Source organism: Heterocephalus glaber, unplaced genomic scaffold (assembly GCF_053883595.1).
Source record: "Heterocephalus glaber isolate CG9 unplaced genomic scaffold, H.glaber_assembly_v1.0 deba00001610, whole genome shotgun sequence".
In the NCBI taxonomy this organism is placed as follows: Eukaryota; Metazoa; Chordata; class Mammalia; order Rodentia; family Bathyergidae; genus Heterocephalus; species Heterocephalus glaber.
In genome coordinates this window covers 31,532,137-31,552,246 of record NW_028258381.1, presented here as the reverse complement: position 1 = coordinate 31,552,246, position 20,110 = coordinate 31,532,137, and the positions used below count along the sequence as shown (strand labels likewise).

The window sequence follows — 20,110 nt, the reverse complement described above, 5'->3', positions numbered from 1 at the left end:
TGGCTTTTAAACAGTCATCTATGCTATCTGTGGTGAGAGGCCAGTTTGCTTTAATTTTCTAATCTGTTGATTTGAAACAGACTCCTGAAAAAGCAATGAAAGTTCCTGAGAGCTTGCTCTGTGCTGTTTTCTCAGTCCATACTGCAGCATATATGTGCACCTTCTGTCACATTGTCTCTGCCCCCTCTGCTCTTAACTCACCCCATGAGCCTAACACACACAGATACACACAGATACACACAGACACACACACACAGACACACACACACACACACACATCCAAGCAAACTGCCCTGGATCAGGTCAGCCCTGACCTCCATGCGATTGAACTCCATATTCAGGTTCATCCTCATTCAACCCTGCTGATTGCAGCACCTTAGACAGGGAGCATCCTCCACTTTGAAGTGAAATGTTCTCGGGTTTCCTCTTAATTCCTGGCACCCAAATGCACCCTTTTTCCTAGTCCTTTTTCTTCTCCCCAGCTTCCAAATTTTGGGGTGCTTAGGGCTCACCCTAGGGGCTCTTTGATGTTTTCATTCAGTCTGAGAAGTGTAACTATTATGTATATGCTGGTGATGCTGAAAGTCAAATCTCCAGTGCAGAACCATCCCTTGAGCTCCAGGCACATGTCCATGCATGAAATCCACATTTCCATGTAAATGTCTGAAAGGCATCTCAAAACCATTACAGCTGAAAAAAAGAGTGGCTGGTCTTTGACACCCTACCATCAATCTCTATAACAATTCCACACTTCTGGTCATCCATCCCTAACTCTCTTCCTATTTCCTACCCCACATCCAATCTGTCAGGGGAAATCCCACTGGCTCTTTCTTTAACACATATCCCAAATCCAACCTAACACCCTGGCTCAAGATGCCACCATCTCTCAGCCTGCTTATTACAGAGGAGTATATTAACTTGCTCTCTTACAGTTTAACCTCAATGGATCCATCCAACCATTCTTTTAAGTCTTGGTTACTGGAAAGAGAGAGGTGTGTATTACATTAAGTGAAGAGAACCAGGTTAAAAGTAATATGTATGATATTAGTTCATTTAAAAATAAAATTATATGAGAAAATTTGTTAAAGTATATGCATTAAGGTAAACTCCAAATGAGCTGTACAACTCATATATTTTAAGTTATGTAACAAATATGCTCCATCTGCTCAATGGTTCTCTTCCCACACAGAGTAAAAGTCAGGTTTGTTAAAAAGGCCTATGAAGGCCAGCAGGTTCTCTCATCCATCAACCTCGCTGAGCTCCTGATCAGAATTGTCCCCTTCCACTCTCTGCCCCACCACTCCCCTCCTGTGCTTCCTTCATTACGTTAGTTTCTTCTGTCTCCAAGCCTTTATGTTGATGGACATTCCTTCCTGGAAAATTCTTGTCCAAGAGACTAGCTGGCACTGTCTCACTTCATTCATTTTTCTGATCTGTGTCACCTCCTCAGCAAGATGATCTCATGCATCCTACCTTTGCTGATTTTTCTTCGTGGTATTTTTACTGTATTATATGCTCTTCATTATTTATTTTTCTCTAGTTAAAATATATTCTCCTTAGGGAAAGGACTACAGTCAGCTTTTTCACTGACAGCCCACCACTAATAGTCTAAATGGATGTTTCAGTTACTTCTTCTTTGCTAGGACAAAAGACTCAACAACCACAAGTAAGAGGAGAAAGGCTGATTTTAGCTCACACTCTGTAGAGGTTTCAGTCTATAGCTGGCTGGCTCCAAAGCAGAGAGGCATGGCAGAAGGACATGGCATTGGAGAAACAGTTCATGGCAGGGCGGGCAGGAGGCAGCAGCAGCAAGCCTCCCTTTCTTTTTTTATTTCATTCAGGCTACAAGCCTATTGGTTGATGCCATTCACACCCATGGTAGGTCTTCTGCCTTCAGTAAATCCATTTAGCCATACCCAGAACCATATTAATCCAATCAGTGGACTGATCCAGTTACTACCCACCCTTAATCTGGTATCACACACCCATGATCCAGCCACCTCCAAATCCCCATGTATGAGTGCATGAGGCTTTGGGAGAATATCTAGATATCAGCCATAACAATATACTTAGTGAACAAATGTCCATCTTAATGGCCTCTGTAAAATAAAAAGTCTGTGATCAATGTGAATTTCTGCCAGTAGGGAATCTGTGCTTTTATAAACGAAATATCACTTACAACTATACCCACAAAATGATCATATCTATGCAATATCTAGCCAACTGTCTTAGTTACCTTTCTCATTGCTGAGACAAAACACCTGATACCCAAAGTTAAAAGAGGAAAGATTTCAGTTCATAGTTGGCTGGCTCCAAGGCAGGTTGGCATGGCAGAGGAGAAACAGTTCATGGCAGGCAGAAGGCAGGAAGGCAGCAAGCAGTGAAGTAGTGAAGCAATGAAATAGTAATGCAGCAAGTGACAAGCAGCAACAGTAGCCCTCTTTCTGTCACTTATATTCTATCCAGGCACCTTCCCTTAGGGAAGGTAGTACTCACACCCAGCACGGGTCCTCTCAATATCCACACCAAGAATTATGACAAACCAATCAGTGGATTAATTTAGTAAGCATACACCCTTAATCCCAGCATCACACACTCTAGTTCCAGCCACCTCTGAAAAGCCTCACCTATGACCACAGGAGGCTTGGGGGGAGGGGGTGCATCCAGATACAAGCCATAACACCAACTATTAAAAGTTTAAATAAACTGCAAATAAATGCATTTATTGAAAGGAAAGAGGTTTGTAACTCCCTAAGTTAAAAGAATCAGGTTACAAAGTACTAAATGCGTGATATTAGTTCATTTTCAAAATAAAACTGTGTTAGTTACTTTTATCTTGTTGCTGAGACAAAACACCTGACACTTAAAATTAGAGGGGAAGGGGTTTATTTGGCTTACAGTTCATAGAGGTTTCAGTCCATAATCAGCTGGCTGCGAGGCTGGGATGGTAAACAGGCACGGCAAACAGAAACAACATGGCACACACAAGACAGCAAAGGTAACAAGAGAGCTTCAATTCATGGCAGCAGAAGACAGAAAAAGCAACAAAAAAAAGAGCTTAACAGTGTCTCCCTGCCCTTTTTATCTTATTTAGATTACTTAGGACCCATAGCACTCACACCCTTAATCCTAGTCCCCTTGAGCCTAGCAATGCATCCTGAATCAATTCCAGCTTCACACACTCTAGATCAAGCCTATGACTACATGAGGCTTTATGGGGACATCTAGACCCAAACCATAGCCATAAAAATCAAATAGGAAAATCTGTTAAAGGTCACCTATTAATCTAAAAGAAAAACAAAAATAAAATGATCAAAGGAGTGAATCTCAGGAGATCTTAAATTTGAGGACATTTATGACAGAGAAAAGCAGTAGAATTAGTTGTGACCAAGGCAAGTCCAATGGGAAGAGAAGCCTGTGTACCTGGGTAGGATTCTTATGGCTTCAGTGGAAAGCAATTCCTCAAACTATTAAGTTGCCAATAAAAGCTGTGGGAGCATTAGTGCTGTGCTGCTTAGGGACAGGTATGACTTGCAGAGATGTTAATAGCACTTGGGCTTAGGCTTGTTTCTTCTTCCCAAGTTTCTGGCTTATCTAAACACTCCTGTTTCCATGAAAAGATGGGCCTGCAGTTGCTTTGGTGCCCCGACAGCCCTGCTGACATTATAGAAAGGTAAGAGCCACCAAACCCATGCCAGAGGAGGTCTGGGTGGGAAAATACAGGGGAGGAATCAGCTGGGTAGAAAAGAAGGATGAGAATGGGGTGAGGGTATAGTTCAGTGGTGAAGCACACAGCGTGCATGAGGCCCTGGGTTCGAACCCCAGAACTAATCACAATAATGATGATAATTGTATAATTTTAAGAGGGCTCGGGATGTGGCTGAATGTAGAGCACATGCTTAGCATGAAAAGAACCTGGGTTCAATCCCCAGCATCAAAAGAAAATACAAAAGATGGAAGGTAAGAAATATTTTTGCCACTTTCTATACTGTTCTGGAAAAACTGAGATTTAATTTCTCTGGAAAGACTCTTTGCTGGCCAAGAAATTGACAGACTGAGTATTTCTAATTCAACTACCCAAAATCCCAAACACACCAAAAATCCAAAATTGTTTGAGTGCTGACAGGACACCAAAAATGGAAAATTCCATGCCATGAAACTGTTTCATGTACACAATTACTTAAAATATTGCAAAAATGTATCTTCAAGCTGTGTGTAAAAGGTGTATGTGAAACATATATGAATTTTATGTTTAGACTTGTTTCCCATCTCTATGATATCTCATGCATATGCAAATATTTTAAGATCCAGAAAGATCCCAAATCCAAAACACTTCTGGTCCCAAGCACTTCAGACAGAGATACTCAATCTGTATTCCAAAAGAGGAAAATATTCAGGGTGAAATATAAGCACATTTTAATGAATTTTATGTCCCCAAAGTGGGACATCTTAGCAGCACGGGAGGAACAAGTTCTTCACTCTGTGCTTCTAGTTTGCTTAATCCCTAAGAGCCCCTACTAACAAGGGCTATAGATATTTCATTATACAAAATCTAGCTAATCTAGGTTATACACATGCCACTCAAGAATAGATGGTGCCAAAGGTCTCTAACCACTCAGTTAGCTGGAGTCGCTGTACCAGTGACATAAAAAGGATTCTCTACTTCATTGAAGATTTGGAGCTGGTGGCCCCATGCACAGTCATGGTCATTAACCTAAGAAAAACACGAAGCAGATTGTCAACAGGCAGTCAGGGGTGGAGCCAGAAATAGAATCCAGTCTACAGCTCTTACCTCCTCATAAAGATAACCATTTAACCACAATGGGAATTATCATGGAAGGATGGGCTCAAACTTGGGTGGGGCCGATGGGGATGCCTAGGAGTCAGTTAGAGAGTTTACTTAACATCCCAATTTCTGGATGCGTCTGCAAGAATTTGCATTTCACAGAAGCTTCCCTAAGTGAATGCAATGCACAGCCCAGGTCAAGAATCACCAGACTAGGTTATGCAAGACAGAAGAGCAAAGAAATGAGCAGATTTCCATTTGAACAAAATGCAAGTCATCTTCCTTACTCATTCTATGAAAAACAACATGGGAATATGCAATTATAATGCTCAAAATAGCTTCTTTAGGAGGAAAATATGATTCACACTTCTAAAGATGCTCAGGCCACAGCTGCAATCTGTTCTTGTGGCCCAAACCCTTGGAAAGCGAAATTGAAACGTTGAACCTGTTTGCTCAGACCCAGAACACTATTCTGCTTCACGGCACAGGTCCCTTTGGGCCTCTTTGGGAGGCAGGAAGCACAGAGACAGACATTCAAGGGGTGGTGGAGTGCCGGGCTTCTCAGCATGCAGCAGCCACCCCACGGCACATGGCTCCTTCCAGCCCTGGTGGGTGAGTGTGCCTGCTGGGTAGGGGTGTCTTTGGAGAAGGGCTGTTCACTGGGCCTGCTGAGCCTTCACTGGAATCCACCCAGACCAGAGGCTACACCCTATGCTGATTAAAGTTAGACCCGTTTCCCAGCCCAGTGCAATGCTGCATGCCTGTAATTCTTGCATTCTGGGAAGTGGATACAGGAAGATCATAAGATCAAGCTTAGTTTGGGCAACTCAGCGAGTCCTGTCTCAAAATAAAAAATAAAAACGGGATGGAGATACAATGCAGTGCAAAGTGAGCCCTGGGTTCACTTCCCAGTACCACACAAACACACACACACACACACACACACACACACACACACACACACAAAAGGCCCCGTCTCTTATAGCAAGGAGTGGGTAGAGAGGAAAAAAGCAGCAAGCAGAGAGCTGTCTAGAGAGGCAGTTGGGGACATAAATTGGGAAGTCACACAGCTGTGTGTTCTGAAACACATGACTGAAAATAGATCAGTTTTTCCTCTTTGGGGAACACGCTGTATTGTTGATATTTTTAATTTAAATTTGGACTCAGTGGCCCTTACCAACCAAATTACTGTAAGAAAAGAAGTGGGGACAAAGAGGAGCCCCTTTGAATAACTCATTTTTACTTATTTTAGAAGAAAAAAGGATGCTGTTTGAGAGTTTTTGGGATAGTATGCAAATTCTTAAAAATCTGTAATATCTAAAGAGTATCTTAGGGACTGATCTTGAAGCAAACACAAAGCCACTCTTTTTTTTTCTTTCTTTGTACCAGGGATCGAACTCAGGACCTTTCACTTGCGAGGCAGGCATGGTGCCACTGAGCTAAATCCCCGGCCCATGCCACTCCTTAAATGCAGGTTGTGCATGAAATACCAGAGGCCAGGATAGCCAATGAGGTCACCGCAAGTCTAGTCCCCAAGAACTCCATGTGTGAAGGTGACAGGGCACTGAAGAGAGTGCAGAGGCGGTGTCCACGGCACTGCACATGCCACACTAGCTGGCTGCATCTAGCTCAGTATACCTAACTGCTCAGAGTCCCCCATTCTGCGTTCCGAATTAGTAACTGGAGATACTGGAAGGGTTAACAGAGGTAATGTGTGCTTTGTGTTGACCTCAGGGAGCTGCTTGTTATGTAGAAAGCATCCAATATGAAGGGTAGTACCTTTCAGAATAAATTTCTTCTACTTATCTTTAAATTAGCAAGTGGTTTGGGCTGAAATGAAGCTCCAGTGCTTAGGGTTGGGAGACTCAATGGCATCTACTTCTAACCTTGTCCAGTGAATCTCTCCACCCATAACCAGCAGGATGAGTAGCCAAAGGCATTGGGGGCTCCCTATGGGGACAGCTGGCACTGCAGGAAGCCAGGTGCCCAAGGGACGTGAGTCAGACGCCAGCTGTGGGCATGTGTGCTCCTGTGCTTTCCTGTCCTGTGTTTCCCATCTGTCTGTTTTCCTCACGTACATTTTATTCTTATGAGCTTTAACGATTAGTACTTACCACCATTTCATTGCAGTGTGACATCATGATTTTTGCTGTATAACTACTTTTGTAGTTATTTCCTTCTTTGATCTTATTCTAGTTCATCAATCTACTTGAAAATTCTAGCTTTCTGCTTATACTTTTGGTCCAATTTTCTGCTGCCTTCCATGAATATTCTTCTTTGACAACTTAGTAGGAATATAGAGCTCGTGGACTAATCACTTTGGAGCTCATGGACCCATCCATAGTGATCCTGCAGTAAATTCTGGTGAAGGTGATTAGTGATCTGCTAAAAATAATAATAATACCCTATGGGCCTACGTGTAAATTTTCAAAGGTATCTCTGAGAGTGCTGGGAAGGTTGTCACCAGGCAGGGCTCCTTGGCACCTTCTGTTCCCTCCCAGAGAACACAGGCCAGAAATACCCTGAGTTTTAAAGACCTTCATTTTGAATTTTTCTTCCAATTATATTTTAGAAAATGGTTCTCTTTTTCTGGTCAGAAAAACATATTTTTCATATTTTCCGTACAATGTATGTGACTGTATGTGTGTAGGGTGTGCACGGTAAAATACATGTGGTACATGTGGTACAATGTTCACATGGGTGGGCCTGGTTGAAAGGCATGATGGAGTATCGTTCCTCTGTGTCCCCTAAAGTTCACGTGGGGGAAACTCGATTCCCAACGTGACAGTTATGACAAGTGGGACCTCTGTGATTAGGCCATGAGGACCCTGCCTTTGCGAGTGGATTAATGCTGTTCTCACTGGAGTGGGTCAGTTATCACAGGTGTGGGCTCCTGGCTCAAGGACCAGTTGAGTCCCTTCCCTTCCCTCTGTCTCTCCCATTGGATGGCTCTGCAGGAAATGCCTACCAGAGGCAGTCCCTCATCTTGGCTTCCCAGATGCTGAAATGGTAGGAAATGAATCTGTTCTTTACAGATTCTGGACTGAACTGGCCCTCGAGTCAGGAGCCCACGCCTGTGATAACTGACCTACTCCAGTGAGAACAGTGTTAATCTACTCACAAAGCCTCCAGAACTCTTATAATGGCACAGGACATGCTGTGTTCTTTGGGCTTTCTTTTAAAAAAAAAAAAAGTTTTAAAAAATGGAATATTTTTTCTTCTTGTTTCTCATTGCTATTCTTTATCAATTTTCACTACTGAGTTTTACCAAATGAACTAGAATCATTTTGCAAAGTTTCTACCCAAATTTGCATTGGTACTAGGGGATAAGGTATGAGCCAGCAGGCTAATTTGGAACAACTTATTTCTTTTTCACAATATTAACATTTTTCTACCAGGAATAAAGCATTTTGCTTGTTTATTTATTTGAAGCTTCTGTTGTATGTTTTGGTAAAGTCTTACTGTTTTGTTTGCCTAAATCCAAGATGTTTTCCATTGAGATTATTCTGAAGCGGTTTACATTTTCATGGCCACTGCTAAAATAATCCTCTTTTTTTTCCATTTTATAATTAACTAATTACTGCTGACATATGGAAAAGCTAGAAGTTTTGTTTTCCCACTACTATTCTAAATTACATTAATTCTAACAGCTTTCCCTTTGCTTTTTCAGGGATTTCTAGACTTAATGTCTTATTGGCTATAATTTGAAATACATTTTTTCTATCAATGAATTCTATGTATTTGTGTCTTCCTGGCCAAGATGAAATAATTCATGTGAATATCAATCAACATTCTGTAGCATCCTAAGTTAGTTTCATTTTTAATGTTGGTGTCATTGTTTTAAGTATAAGACTGGTTCGTTGCCTTTTTCTAATGATAATAAAAATGTGAACATATTCTACCAACTTTCACATATGATATTAAATCTCGTCATATTTTAATTTAGCATTAATTGAAATTATTGTCTGGGTTTTCACACTGAGTTATTCATGTGAGAATGAGGTGGAGCACTGACCCATTGTCTGTTATTGAGGTCCTCTTTAGTTCCCTAGCACAAGTAAATTTCTGAGTAAAACTCAGTGCCCATGGTTAGCAAATACAAAAGCTTTTGTATTATGCACTTGAAAATACACAGCATCCTCATTCTTTTATTTTTTATGGCCACCAATCTATTTTTTTAAATCACCTTCAAGGCTTTCCTATAAATTACCTCAGCTTTTAGAGGAAATAGGGGTAGAAACTAAAGGGGAAAAAAGTAAGTATTGACAAGCAGTAGAAAGTATAGCAAAAAGGACAAAGATACAGGTGTGTGCTTTGAGGAGGGTGTGATACCTTCTCACAGTGGGGTAAGGGGAGGAATTGGAATAGTAACCCAAACCTGATGTTGCAGATGATCCAAAAGAAGTTGTCTTTCCATAAAGCAGGAGGAGGAGACCATTGGAGTCTGTGTCTTTTCACCAGGTTTGTCCCCCATGACCACCACCACCATTAGGCTGGGCTCCCTGCCCCATCTGTCTATAACCTACTCCCTCTAAGAGGTGACAAGGTGGACACTGACGATTATAGCCATGCATCTCAGAAAAAGCATAAAAAGGACTAAGTCCTAAGAAAAGTCTAGGATAAATTATTTCCATCCATTTATAACTGAGATGCGCTTGATATAACCTCCTTTGTAAAACTGTAAGTTTAATTTCTCTCAGCAAGCACTTCCTATGTGTGAAGATAAAACATTTTATTGCCACTTCAGAAATATCTACAATCCTGCCCTCTCCGACCTAAACAAACTATCAGAACTTCAAAGCCCTCAGACAGCTACTGAACAAACGGGAACAGGTGGCTTTGCTACAGGACGCATCTCAGCATCTCAGGGTCTGTGCACAATCCTGTTAACATTATTGCCCACATAGACAGAGCAGTGTAGAGTTAACAAAGCACTTTCAGCTTATATTTCTCCTCCTCTTTCTCAAATGAAAGTGTTGCTGCTGCTGCTGCTGCTGCTGAATTGTCCCCATGTTGCAGTTGGGGACACCAAAGAGCAAGAGAAAGCATAACCGTCTTGACAGTCTGATTCTGAACACGTGACCCTCTCATGAAGTTTCCCTGTTTCATAGCAACCACCACCACCATAAATCCTACCTTCCACTTTATCATTATTGTAAACAACCATCTCAAAATGATTTTTATATTCTCTGCTAAGACAGTTTCATTTTGGGACCAAAGTACATATACATTTCTAAAGTCAAATTCAGGACTCAAAACATTTATTTTGTTCTGTTCATTATTTCAAAAGTTGAAATAGAGCATAACATTAGAAGTTCAGTATGAAAATGCAAGGTAGAATCGAGATCTGAGGGCCTTTAGCTTTCCAAGAAGTGAGAGCACAAAGTGGTATTAGAAGAAAAGGGGTTCTTAAGAGGTTTAATTGTTAAAAGCTAATTTTCATGAGGTTTCTTTACACCAGAATGTTCTGATTACAAATGAAAGTGATGGATGTTTTTTATCAGTGTATGAAAGCACTGGTGTGCCAGAGTTAAGTGTCTAGTCTAGTTGCTGCCACACTCTGTAAAGTCCTTCAGCCTGATCATCTGGGTTATTTTTACTTGCTAAAGCGGAGGTGTCTGGGTGATAAATTGCATGAGGTATTCCATTCAGCACCATTGGTGTGTTATAATAAATACTGCCATGGAGAAACAAGGTAAGGAAGTAGGGAGCTTTTCCTAGTGCGGGATGCAAGTTTCATTCCACTGTTCTTCAAACACAGAAGTAGTTATTAAATTTTAATCAAATTATAAATGATCCAACAGGCAAAGATGGCAAAACTGTTTCAGAGACATATGAAGGCGGCCACGACAGAGGTACCTCCATTCTGTCCTTCAAAATGTTCCTGAGAATAACCCACACACAAAAGCATAACTGAGGGAGAAGAAGTAGCCTTCTGCTAAAAGGAAAGTAATATAGTAGAGCCCCAGCACCTTAGTGATGAAAAAGAAATGCATTATAATGAAACCTCAATTTCCATTTTCTGCAACCTTTGATATTGCTACATTAAAAAAAAATAAGGCATTTTCCGAGTTCCCAGTAAAGACAAAATGACAGAGGGCTTTAATCTGACTTCAATTCGTTATAGCTTTCTGCATCTGTAAGGCAAATGTAGAAAAGGATTTTTAAAGTATAGGGACAGAATCAAGGGTTCCAGGTACAATAGTTATTTCTCCCATTTTAACCAAACTTCCATTTTCTTTTAGCTGTCACTAACATCCTGTAGTCACCTGTTATGGGGAGATTGTTCTCACCTGGAGTCTAGGTAGTGGGTCATGACTGGTCTGATCCCTGGAGACCCCACTGTCTAGGTTAGGCACAGCTGCAAGCCCTGGTGTTAGCCAATGCCATGTGAGAGGAAGTTCGTGGGATGGCTTCTGAAAACAATTCCACACCCCTAAAAGGGATCCACAGGAAGAGTCGGCCACTGGTTCCTCTGGATCATGTAATGGTAGCTGCCATTTTGTTACCAGTAGATCAGAAATGGAAAGAATGTGGGTCCTCGTGACATCACTGAGCAGTGAAGTTAATCTAAACTCTCGATCTAGGCACTAAATTGGGGTTTCAATAACTTGCCACTGAATTATTCTAGCTGCTCCATAATAGATCTGGGCTTATTCAAGGTCAGCTTGTCCCTGCTCCTGGCCCAATACATTATCTTGCTCACAATTTTTGGTCCCACTCAGAAAGCATAGTCCAATTCTCGAGTTCTAGGCCTCTGACTGGGACATTCCTTCTTCATATTAAAATCTTTCTATTATCTTCCATGGCCTGTAAAGACCAGTCCAAGTTCATCTGCTTGACAAATACTTATGATCAAATATTTGGTTCCTTAGCCACCATCTTTTCCACTTGCTTACTCCTGCGAACTTTCTGTTTTTGTCTGATTTCTGTTTGTTTGTTTGCTTGAGGTGCTGGAGATAGAACCCAGGGCTTTGGACATGCTAGGAAAGTGCTCTACCACTGAGCTATACTCACTGCCTGAACTTTCTGCTTTAACTACATAGAACTAGAATCCTCAGAAGGCCTCAGATCTTTCTACCTACAGTTTTTTACTGCCTGCAGTTCTCAATAACTGCTCCTAACCATCCACACAGCCATGGCTGCCTTGTTATTCCCCTCTTCATTTTTGTGATTTCACACAAAATCTCTTTTTCTCCAACACAACTTCCAAGACTCTCCCTTCCCTACCCTGCCCAGCTCCCTGTGAAGAAAAGGAAGCAAACACTGCCTCCTAGAAACATCAATATGACTTCAGTGTAAAGTTACAAATGTTAAAAGAGTATCATAATCATTTATGTATTTGAAGGGCTATGCAGTCTGCTTAAGGCTGGAGAATGGCCCTGGAGTCCTGTTATCTGTGATTAAGATCAGACTCATAGAGGTTGCCCTGTGTTTATTGAATGACACAGAGAGATGGGGAGGGGGCAGACAGATGGACGACAGACAGATGAGACAGAGATACAACTCTACTAATATTGGAATACAATTGGGTACAGAGCTACATAGTCAAAAGATAAGCAATTAACCTATCTGTATCAAAAAATCAAGTTTCCCTTACATCCACAGATAATTCATTATTTCTTGTGGCACAGGTGATAAAATAATAGGTACCACATTTTTCGCCCCATGTGGGAGCTGGTTGGTATCTTTTTCAGAGAGTCTCAACTGTAATGAGCCCTGTGGCTTTGTCTACCCTATGCCTCCTGCATTGCATCTATAAGGGTACTACCCTACCTCCCTCCACCCTCACCCATGCTATGCTGACAAATCCCTCCACCCTCACTGATGCTATGCTGACAAATCCATTTCTCCTTGGGAAGACCTGCTCTTCCTCCTACTTCAATCTTGTTCTTGTAACTGGAACTGCTAATTATATAACCGTGGCTATGAAGATATATGACCACATCCAGGCTAAGTATTCTCCGTGATTTTAAAAACTGAAATTGAGGGAAAACATGTCTTACTCTCAAGAAAGCCTCATAGTGAAAGCAGGTTGAAAGTAATACAGTTCTTCTTCAGTATCTTGGAGACAGATTCCAGAATCCCTACAGGATATCAAAATCCTCAGATGTTGAAATCCCTTATAAAAAATGACATAGTTTTGCATATAACCTATGTTCATCTGTCTACACTTTAAAGGGTCTTCATTTACAATACCCAATACAATGGAGAGGCTATGCAAATTGTTGTTAAACTACATTTTTTAAGAGAATGATGACAAAAAATATTTATACGTGATCAGTATAAATGCAATTTTTTCCAAATATTTTTCATCTGCAGTTGTTGACTCTGAATTTGTTCCACAGGTATGGAAGAATGGATGAACTAAATTTTAGCCAATACATACAGCAATTTAAAAAGGGACACTGTATCAGGTCTGGGTTCCTGCTATCACTTAATTGGGAGCTACCTCCCCATCTCACTGAACCAACAGGTTGCTCTTGGATAGTGAGATCGTATCCGAAAGAAAACACTAAACTAAGGCAACATCTACTATCTCATTTAAGCCTCCCACCCACTGTGTACAGCAGGTATTATCTTTGCTTTAAGGATAGAGGAGACATATGATCAAGGTATCCACAAAGTAGCTGAGCTGTCATTCAAAGATGAGCCATTCAGATGCCAAAATGCCACCACACTACATTCTGACCACTTTCCAGGCTGATCCTCTTTCAGCATCCTGAACACCATCCTGAGCACGGTGACCCCACAAAATACACAGGCCCAATTCATGTCTTCCCTTCATGAATTGATACTGATGGTACTGATCTTGGTGACCTCCTGGTGGGGGGTGTATAGACTTCAATTAAATACCCTTGATGAAGGACTCTGAGAATACAAATAGACATTGTTTGGGACCACACTATTAGAGATAACATTTGCCTCTTGCAAAGTCAATAAATGAGAAGCAGAAAAGAGTGCTTTCTTTAAAGCAATCTTTAAAAAAGTACATAATTATTTAGAATCAGCAATTTAATCGAGCATTAATATGTTTGCTTTTGACACCAAAATATAATTGGTATTTCAGAAATAGGTTTCCTCAAGAGACCTAAAATTGAAATAAAGAAATCATTTCTAGAAAATTAAAACTTTCTACTTTCATAAACATCCTTTTTATTCCCCCCAACCAAATCAATTAGATTTTTAATTGAGTACTTTTTTGGTCTCAGAATCTGCTTTTAGAGCTAAAATGACCGTGATTTCCAAGGTCAATTATTAACACACATCTGAGAAGTGCTCAGAACTGTGAATTTAGGCATGAGGAAACTAGATGCATATAAATCAAAGGAAGATGGATTTGGGTGTGAAACTAATCTTCCTGGGAAGAAAAACAGATATTTCTTTCACCATAAGGGTGGATGCAGATTTGTTTTTCATATTAGTAACTTATTTAATATGGCAGTGGGTAAAAAGCAATCCATTAAAAAGGCAATTTTCCTCTTCCCATGTGGTGTTTTATCATTTGATGTCTACCATTCAATCAGAATGGAGCAATCGTTTAATATTTTATGAACAGAAAACAACTCATTTCGGCATGTGGGCCACAGAAATGTGATAGTTTTTTGTAAGCTTTAAAAATATGTCCAGAATGGCCTTTGCAGATGCTGGTGAGCAATAGGTCAGCCTGGAAAGTTAAATATGAAGCTATCAAAACACTGAGAAAATCAAGCTTGAGAACAGATAATGTGCATTTATTAAAAATGCAAGGAATTTCAGCTGATGGGAACAAATATTAGTTCCCACTTTCTGACTTCTGAGAAGCCTTCAGAAGGTCCTGGAGGGATCAGGACCCAGTCTAGTTCAAGGGTACCTGTGGTGTCCACCACCACAGTCCCTCGCACATCTTAAGTGCTCAGTGGATCTTTTGGGGCAAGTGGAGAAATGTATTTGTCATCACAGATGAAGGGGAGCCACCTTGACTGCACCAGGCCCCAGGTGACCAAGCTCAACTTCTCTGCTGAAACCACTTGGGCAGAGGTTGTGGGAGCTGGGGCAGAACGTCGGGCCCTTCTCTCCACCAGAAGGTGAAGCTGGAATTGTCCACAGTGCGGGAGGAGCATTTGCCTCACCTCCAGGAATTGGTGAGAGGTTTGCCTTTGTCTCCACTGTGTTACCACCACTCAACAGCCACGGTCTTCCACCATGCTTTCCAGATTGACTACCAAGGCCTCAAGGGCTGGAAAAACTGCCTTGCACTGCCAGGGGTCACACTGCCCCCTAGCTGCACCCAAGCACAGAGCACACACTCACCTGAGGAGGACTGAGGGCTTGGACTCCTGCCACCTCACGTGGGCCGACCACAAGAGGTCTGCACAGACCCTGCCTGCCAATACACTGGCCTTGTTTTCCAAGCCCACCCCATCCCAACACCGGGTTGAATATTTTCTGTCCCCAAAGAGCTCTTCTCACTGCTAGCTCTACAAGTCCAGCTAGAAAATGAAAACTACTACTCAAGACCCTAAATACTATCTATTCATTTCTGGATATTCTGCAGCAGGAAAATGGGTGGCTGTGGCAGCACCATGAAGCTGGTAACTTATCCAGGACCACAACAGTCCTAAGAGGCAGAGAAAGACCCAGCCACCGTTACTGCCGGCATTCTCCCTGCCCCACACCATGATCTCTTTGCCGGGTTACTGTGTAACATGACAGGCACATGTCTGCTGGACAAAGGAGGGAGCAGAGAGCTGGGTATGGACATACAGCACAAGGAACATCCCTCCTGCTGTCCTTAAGGTAAGAGCAAGCAGCCAAAATGTTGCCAGGGAGGATGGCAGAGGAGGGGACAACCACCCAGGCCCAGAAATCCCAGCCCAGGAAAACAGGACTGTTTTCCAGTTCCTGAAAATTTCTGATGGCCTTGAAATACTTTTTAGCAAGTGACTTGCAACAGTTCCTCCCATGAAATTGAGATAAACATAAATAGTCACTGTCATGAGATGGGAACTTTAGTAGGATTTGTTTGATTACATCCTTAAGAGCTTACATCTCTAAGCACGATAAACAGCAAGCCATACTGCAGCCCGGAGTCTCATGACTTAGTTTAATCAGGGAGCAGGATGGAGAACTCATGCCAAAGACCCGCATAAACCAAAGTCTTAACACTCGGGAGCAGTACATGAGATCAGATGAACACAGAACCCTCCAGGGTAGGTGGCCACTGTCCCCACACAATACCTCCTGGTGGGGCTCAGGAGCAATGAGCTTTCATGGCATTTCCATTAACAGCTTCTTTCGCCAATCTGCCCTCAGTGGAGAATGCTAAGGTCCCCTGCTTGCTCAAATAGGCTAAAACTCTTTGTGTATTCTTCACTCCATACTAAATTTTCTGTTTTATCTCAGCAGCACCCGTACTCAGTCCTACCTGTTAATAAAACATAACTCCTTTTTCCAATTTAATCATCCGATTCTTTCCATTAATCATTCTAGACCATTCATTTTAGCTTCCAGGCAGGTGACTGCATATTTATGCTTTCACAATGACACCAAGCACGACAACGTGTTCCTGATATAAACAACCCTCTCTGGGGCTCACGATATTAAGCCTACGAGGAGAGATTTACATGCATGCTGGCTCCACAGGCACACGACGGAGGGAAAGTCAGCTACTTCCAGGAGACTGAGGGCTGACAGTGACAGCGGGAAGAGGTTAAGTCACGTTCACCTTCATGCCAATGAGCAAAAGGCAAGAAAATGATCATCTCCCCTTTTCCTCCAAGTCCCCTCATATATTTTATAACATAAATGAGAAAAGGAGTCATAAGCATATCTCTGACCACATTTTTCATTTTCAGCCACCAAATTTCTTCAATAATTTCTTTTCTTAGAGAAAGTGTTCCAAATAACAGAAACACTGGGAGCAAGCGAATTTCATTAAGGTATTCGATGTTTCTTCATAGAGAAAAATCGCTTTGAAAGAAAGAAAGGAACAGGATCTACTGGCAGGTTATAAAATGGAATTCCAAAGAAAAAAATCCACAAATTATTTTCCCAACTAGCAACAAGGCTGTTTTAATATATGCTCATTTTCGCAATATTTGAAATTCAGCCATGAGACCTCCACAGCGATGTCCAGGTGAAATCTCTGTGCAGCTGGGGGCTCAACCCTGAGACCGGGCCACTGCCAAGCTTCACACCCACATGGGAGCAAGTGTACTTACGCAGCTCGCCCACTTTCAGGATCTCGCACAGCATCTTGGTCAGCTCTATGCTGCTGCGGCCAAAGGGACATTCATGCTTGTCTTCTCGGCTACTGTTCTCGAGCACAATCTGCCAGGTGAAAGGGAAGAGGTCAGAGAAGGGAAGAAGGAGCCCAGTGGCTGGAAACATCAGGAATATTGGCCACACTCTGGTGGAGAAATCACGACACCCACTCCAGGGCCCCAAACTACGATTCTTGGGGCCAGAATAAAATTGTACTCAGAGTACACAACACCCTGACTTCTCGTGTTTTACAAATCTCCTCCAATGGTCTCTGAGCTGCAAGCGGGTATTTTGCCTGTCGGTTTCTATTTATACAGAAGGATCTGTAGCAGATTTTTCAAAAGTGTATAATAAAGACGTTTTATTAAGTGACAAACTACTCTCTTGTCTTCCCAGCTCTATTTTTCCTTACTCAGGAATAGTAACTCTTTCTGTGACTTCATCTCCCACATTTCAATTCCACAGTTTCTACAGAAGCTTCCATGTTTTTGCAAAACCTCTCCCCTGGCATCAGCTGGCTGAATCAGGCCTGGGGAATATGTGACCCAACCTAGACCCATCAGAGTCCTTCCCTGAGACAACCTGGACCAATCGGAATCCTTCCCTGAGACATCCTAAAGGGGAAAAGTTGGCCCAACTATGCTGACCCGCTTGTGAGGTGTAAGCAGGGGAGTTATCTGGATATTGGCCTGTAAAATAGAAAAATGAAGCCCTAGGGCCAGGGATTTAGCTCAGTGATTTCGCTGCCTGCTGCGCAAGCGTAAGGACTCAAGTTTGATCCCCGGTACCAAAAAAAAAAAAAAAAAAATGAAGCCCTGTGCAAAGGATAAGAGACAAGAGGCCGTGAGGGCCTTTGGGGGGTTTGTGTCTTGGCTCTGTTTGTTCCTGCAGGACAGCTAATTCTCTCATCCTTATGCTTTGTTTATTCTATCCTTCTTCTGAAAATCTTTCAGTTCATCCAAGAAATTCTCCTCTTTCCTTCAGCTAGTTTGAGCTGCTCCCACCATTTAAAACTAAGGGAATCATTCCACATAAAAGCAGAAGACAACAACAAAACTCTATGGAACAACCTAAGAACAAAGCTCTAAGCAGCCTGGGGAGGCTACTTACTTCATAAAAGAAACAGTTTATTCCTGCCAGAAGCTATGCCTATAACTCTTTGTCCAGGAAACATTGTCTGATATCTTTCAATAGATTCACTTTGAATGCTTGCCTCCCTGTAGCATCTACAAGGACGCTGTGCAGTGACTTCCTGTTGTTTTCCCTTTGCTATGGTTTGGATATGAATTGAGTGTCCCCCAAGGCTTCATGTGTGGAAATGTAATCCCCACTTTGAGAAGGAAAGATACTCCCTGTCTCTGGCTCGTGATGTCTTGTACCCCCTCAGGCCTCTGTTATAAAATGCCATCTCCTCATCAGCTGTTCCCACTCGGGGCTGCTCCTTCCAACCCATCATGTTTACCCGGCCACCTTCACCTGCATGCTCAGCTTGCTTCCTCAAGGCATGGGACAGTCTGGGTGGCCTTTAGAGCATCTCAGGAGTTGGTGAACTCTCCCATTTTGTGGGATTTTTCAACCATTTGCAACATAAGCTCCCATAAAGAATTAGGCATTGAGTGCCATCATGGACACAGCCTTTACTGTCCTTGAGATTTATAACAAAAATGTTTCCTTAAATTGTCTTTGAGTAACAGGTTTTATGAGTTGGTTGTTTTTTCTCAGAGAAAGCTGACTGCAAGGACCAACTAAATTTCTACTTGGCATCATTTACAAACTGGCTTTACATACATGTTGCCATCGCCAGGGTTCCGAAGTTTTCATTCCCTCTTTTCAGCCTGTTAGGAAGACTGACCCCTAGGCTGAATCACCCTCTTTCCTCTTAAGGGAACCCTTTGTGGTCCTAACTAGAAATTCTAGTTAAGGAAAGCAGGAGTAGAGAATACTAAATTCCTATCCATCAGTGAATCTTGTTTCTTTTAAAAAAAATTTTTGTATCTGAGACAGCCAGATCAAAGGAGCAAATGTGAGTCTCTTGATGATGGGGGAAAAAATGCAAGAAGACAGGACATAAAGAAAAGACAGCAGACAGGTAGTTTTCAGCCAGCCCTGGGCTCCAGCTCCCAGGCAGCACATTCTGTTGTATTTCACATTAACATTCTATTAACATTTCATGAGGGCATCAATATTTAATGAGGATGTGATCCGCATACACTGTAGGTAGAATTACTGCAGCCAATAAATGTTCACAAAGCATTTTCAAGCCACAGTTTATTAGCAGGCACTAAATTAAGCAGTAATTTAAGTAATCAATATGTAAATCCACTTGGAGACACCATTCTCTTTACTTTTTAACACACTATCCATCTTCTCATATTTACCTACCCAAAGAAAAATAAACCCTCCTTCCTAGCTTATTTCTTCAGTCAAGACCCAAATATGTGAAGTTATTTATCAATGTTTTAAGGTGAACTTTCTTACAGGAATACTTAACAAAAGACTATGATTATGAAAATTACTAATTAGTATTACTCTACTGAGAGATCGTACTTAAACTGAACAGCAGCTTTTATTTTTTAAACATACTCATATATCTATAGTTAACTTCAGCATTCTGGTATTAGCCATGTCTGCCTGAAAAGCTCCATTTGGAAATATCAAAACATACTTTTTAATCCTTATTGTCCCCCTCTTCAGTTTTTTTTTTTTTTCTTTTTTTGGAACCAGGGATCGAACTCAGGTCCTTGTGCTTGTGCAGCAGGCGGTGAAACCACTGAGCTAAATCCCCAGACCTAACCCCTCTTCAGTTTTAAGAGAAAGTGCAAGGAGTGAAGCCCTAAAACCTGACATTACCATTCATTTTAGAACACATCCTATAGCAAAAGAAGTTGTAACGACCTGCATGTTTTATAAAAATGAAAATTCTGGATATCTATGCATTAAGTCTATTTTATGAGATGCTTTATAGTTTACAGAGTGCACTTACATATTCTCAATCAACTTGTCATTACCAAATCTCTTCCTGCCCCTTCAAAGTTCACAAATTGGCTTCCTGTACACATTGCCATGAAATTCAGTGGA

The 20,110-nt window shown here is 41.7% G+C and overlaps 1 protein-coding gene across 12 annotated transcripts in view; it reads right to left on the bottom strand.

Moving 5' to 3' along the window:
* Elmo1 (engulfment and cell motility 1) overlaps positions 1-20,110 on the bottom strand; it is a 578,859-nt gene that overhangs the window by 239,122 nt on the left and 319,627 nt on the right. For all 12 annotated transcript variants that reach the window (XM_004840283.4, XM_087195837.1, XM_004840282.4 and 9 more), the window contains one exon: positions 16,990-17,098. In XM_004840283.4, the coding sequence (XP_004840340.1) occupies positions 16,990-17,098 (109 nt within the window). The remainder of the gene's footprint in view (positions 1-16,989; positions 17,099-20,110) is intronic.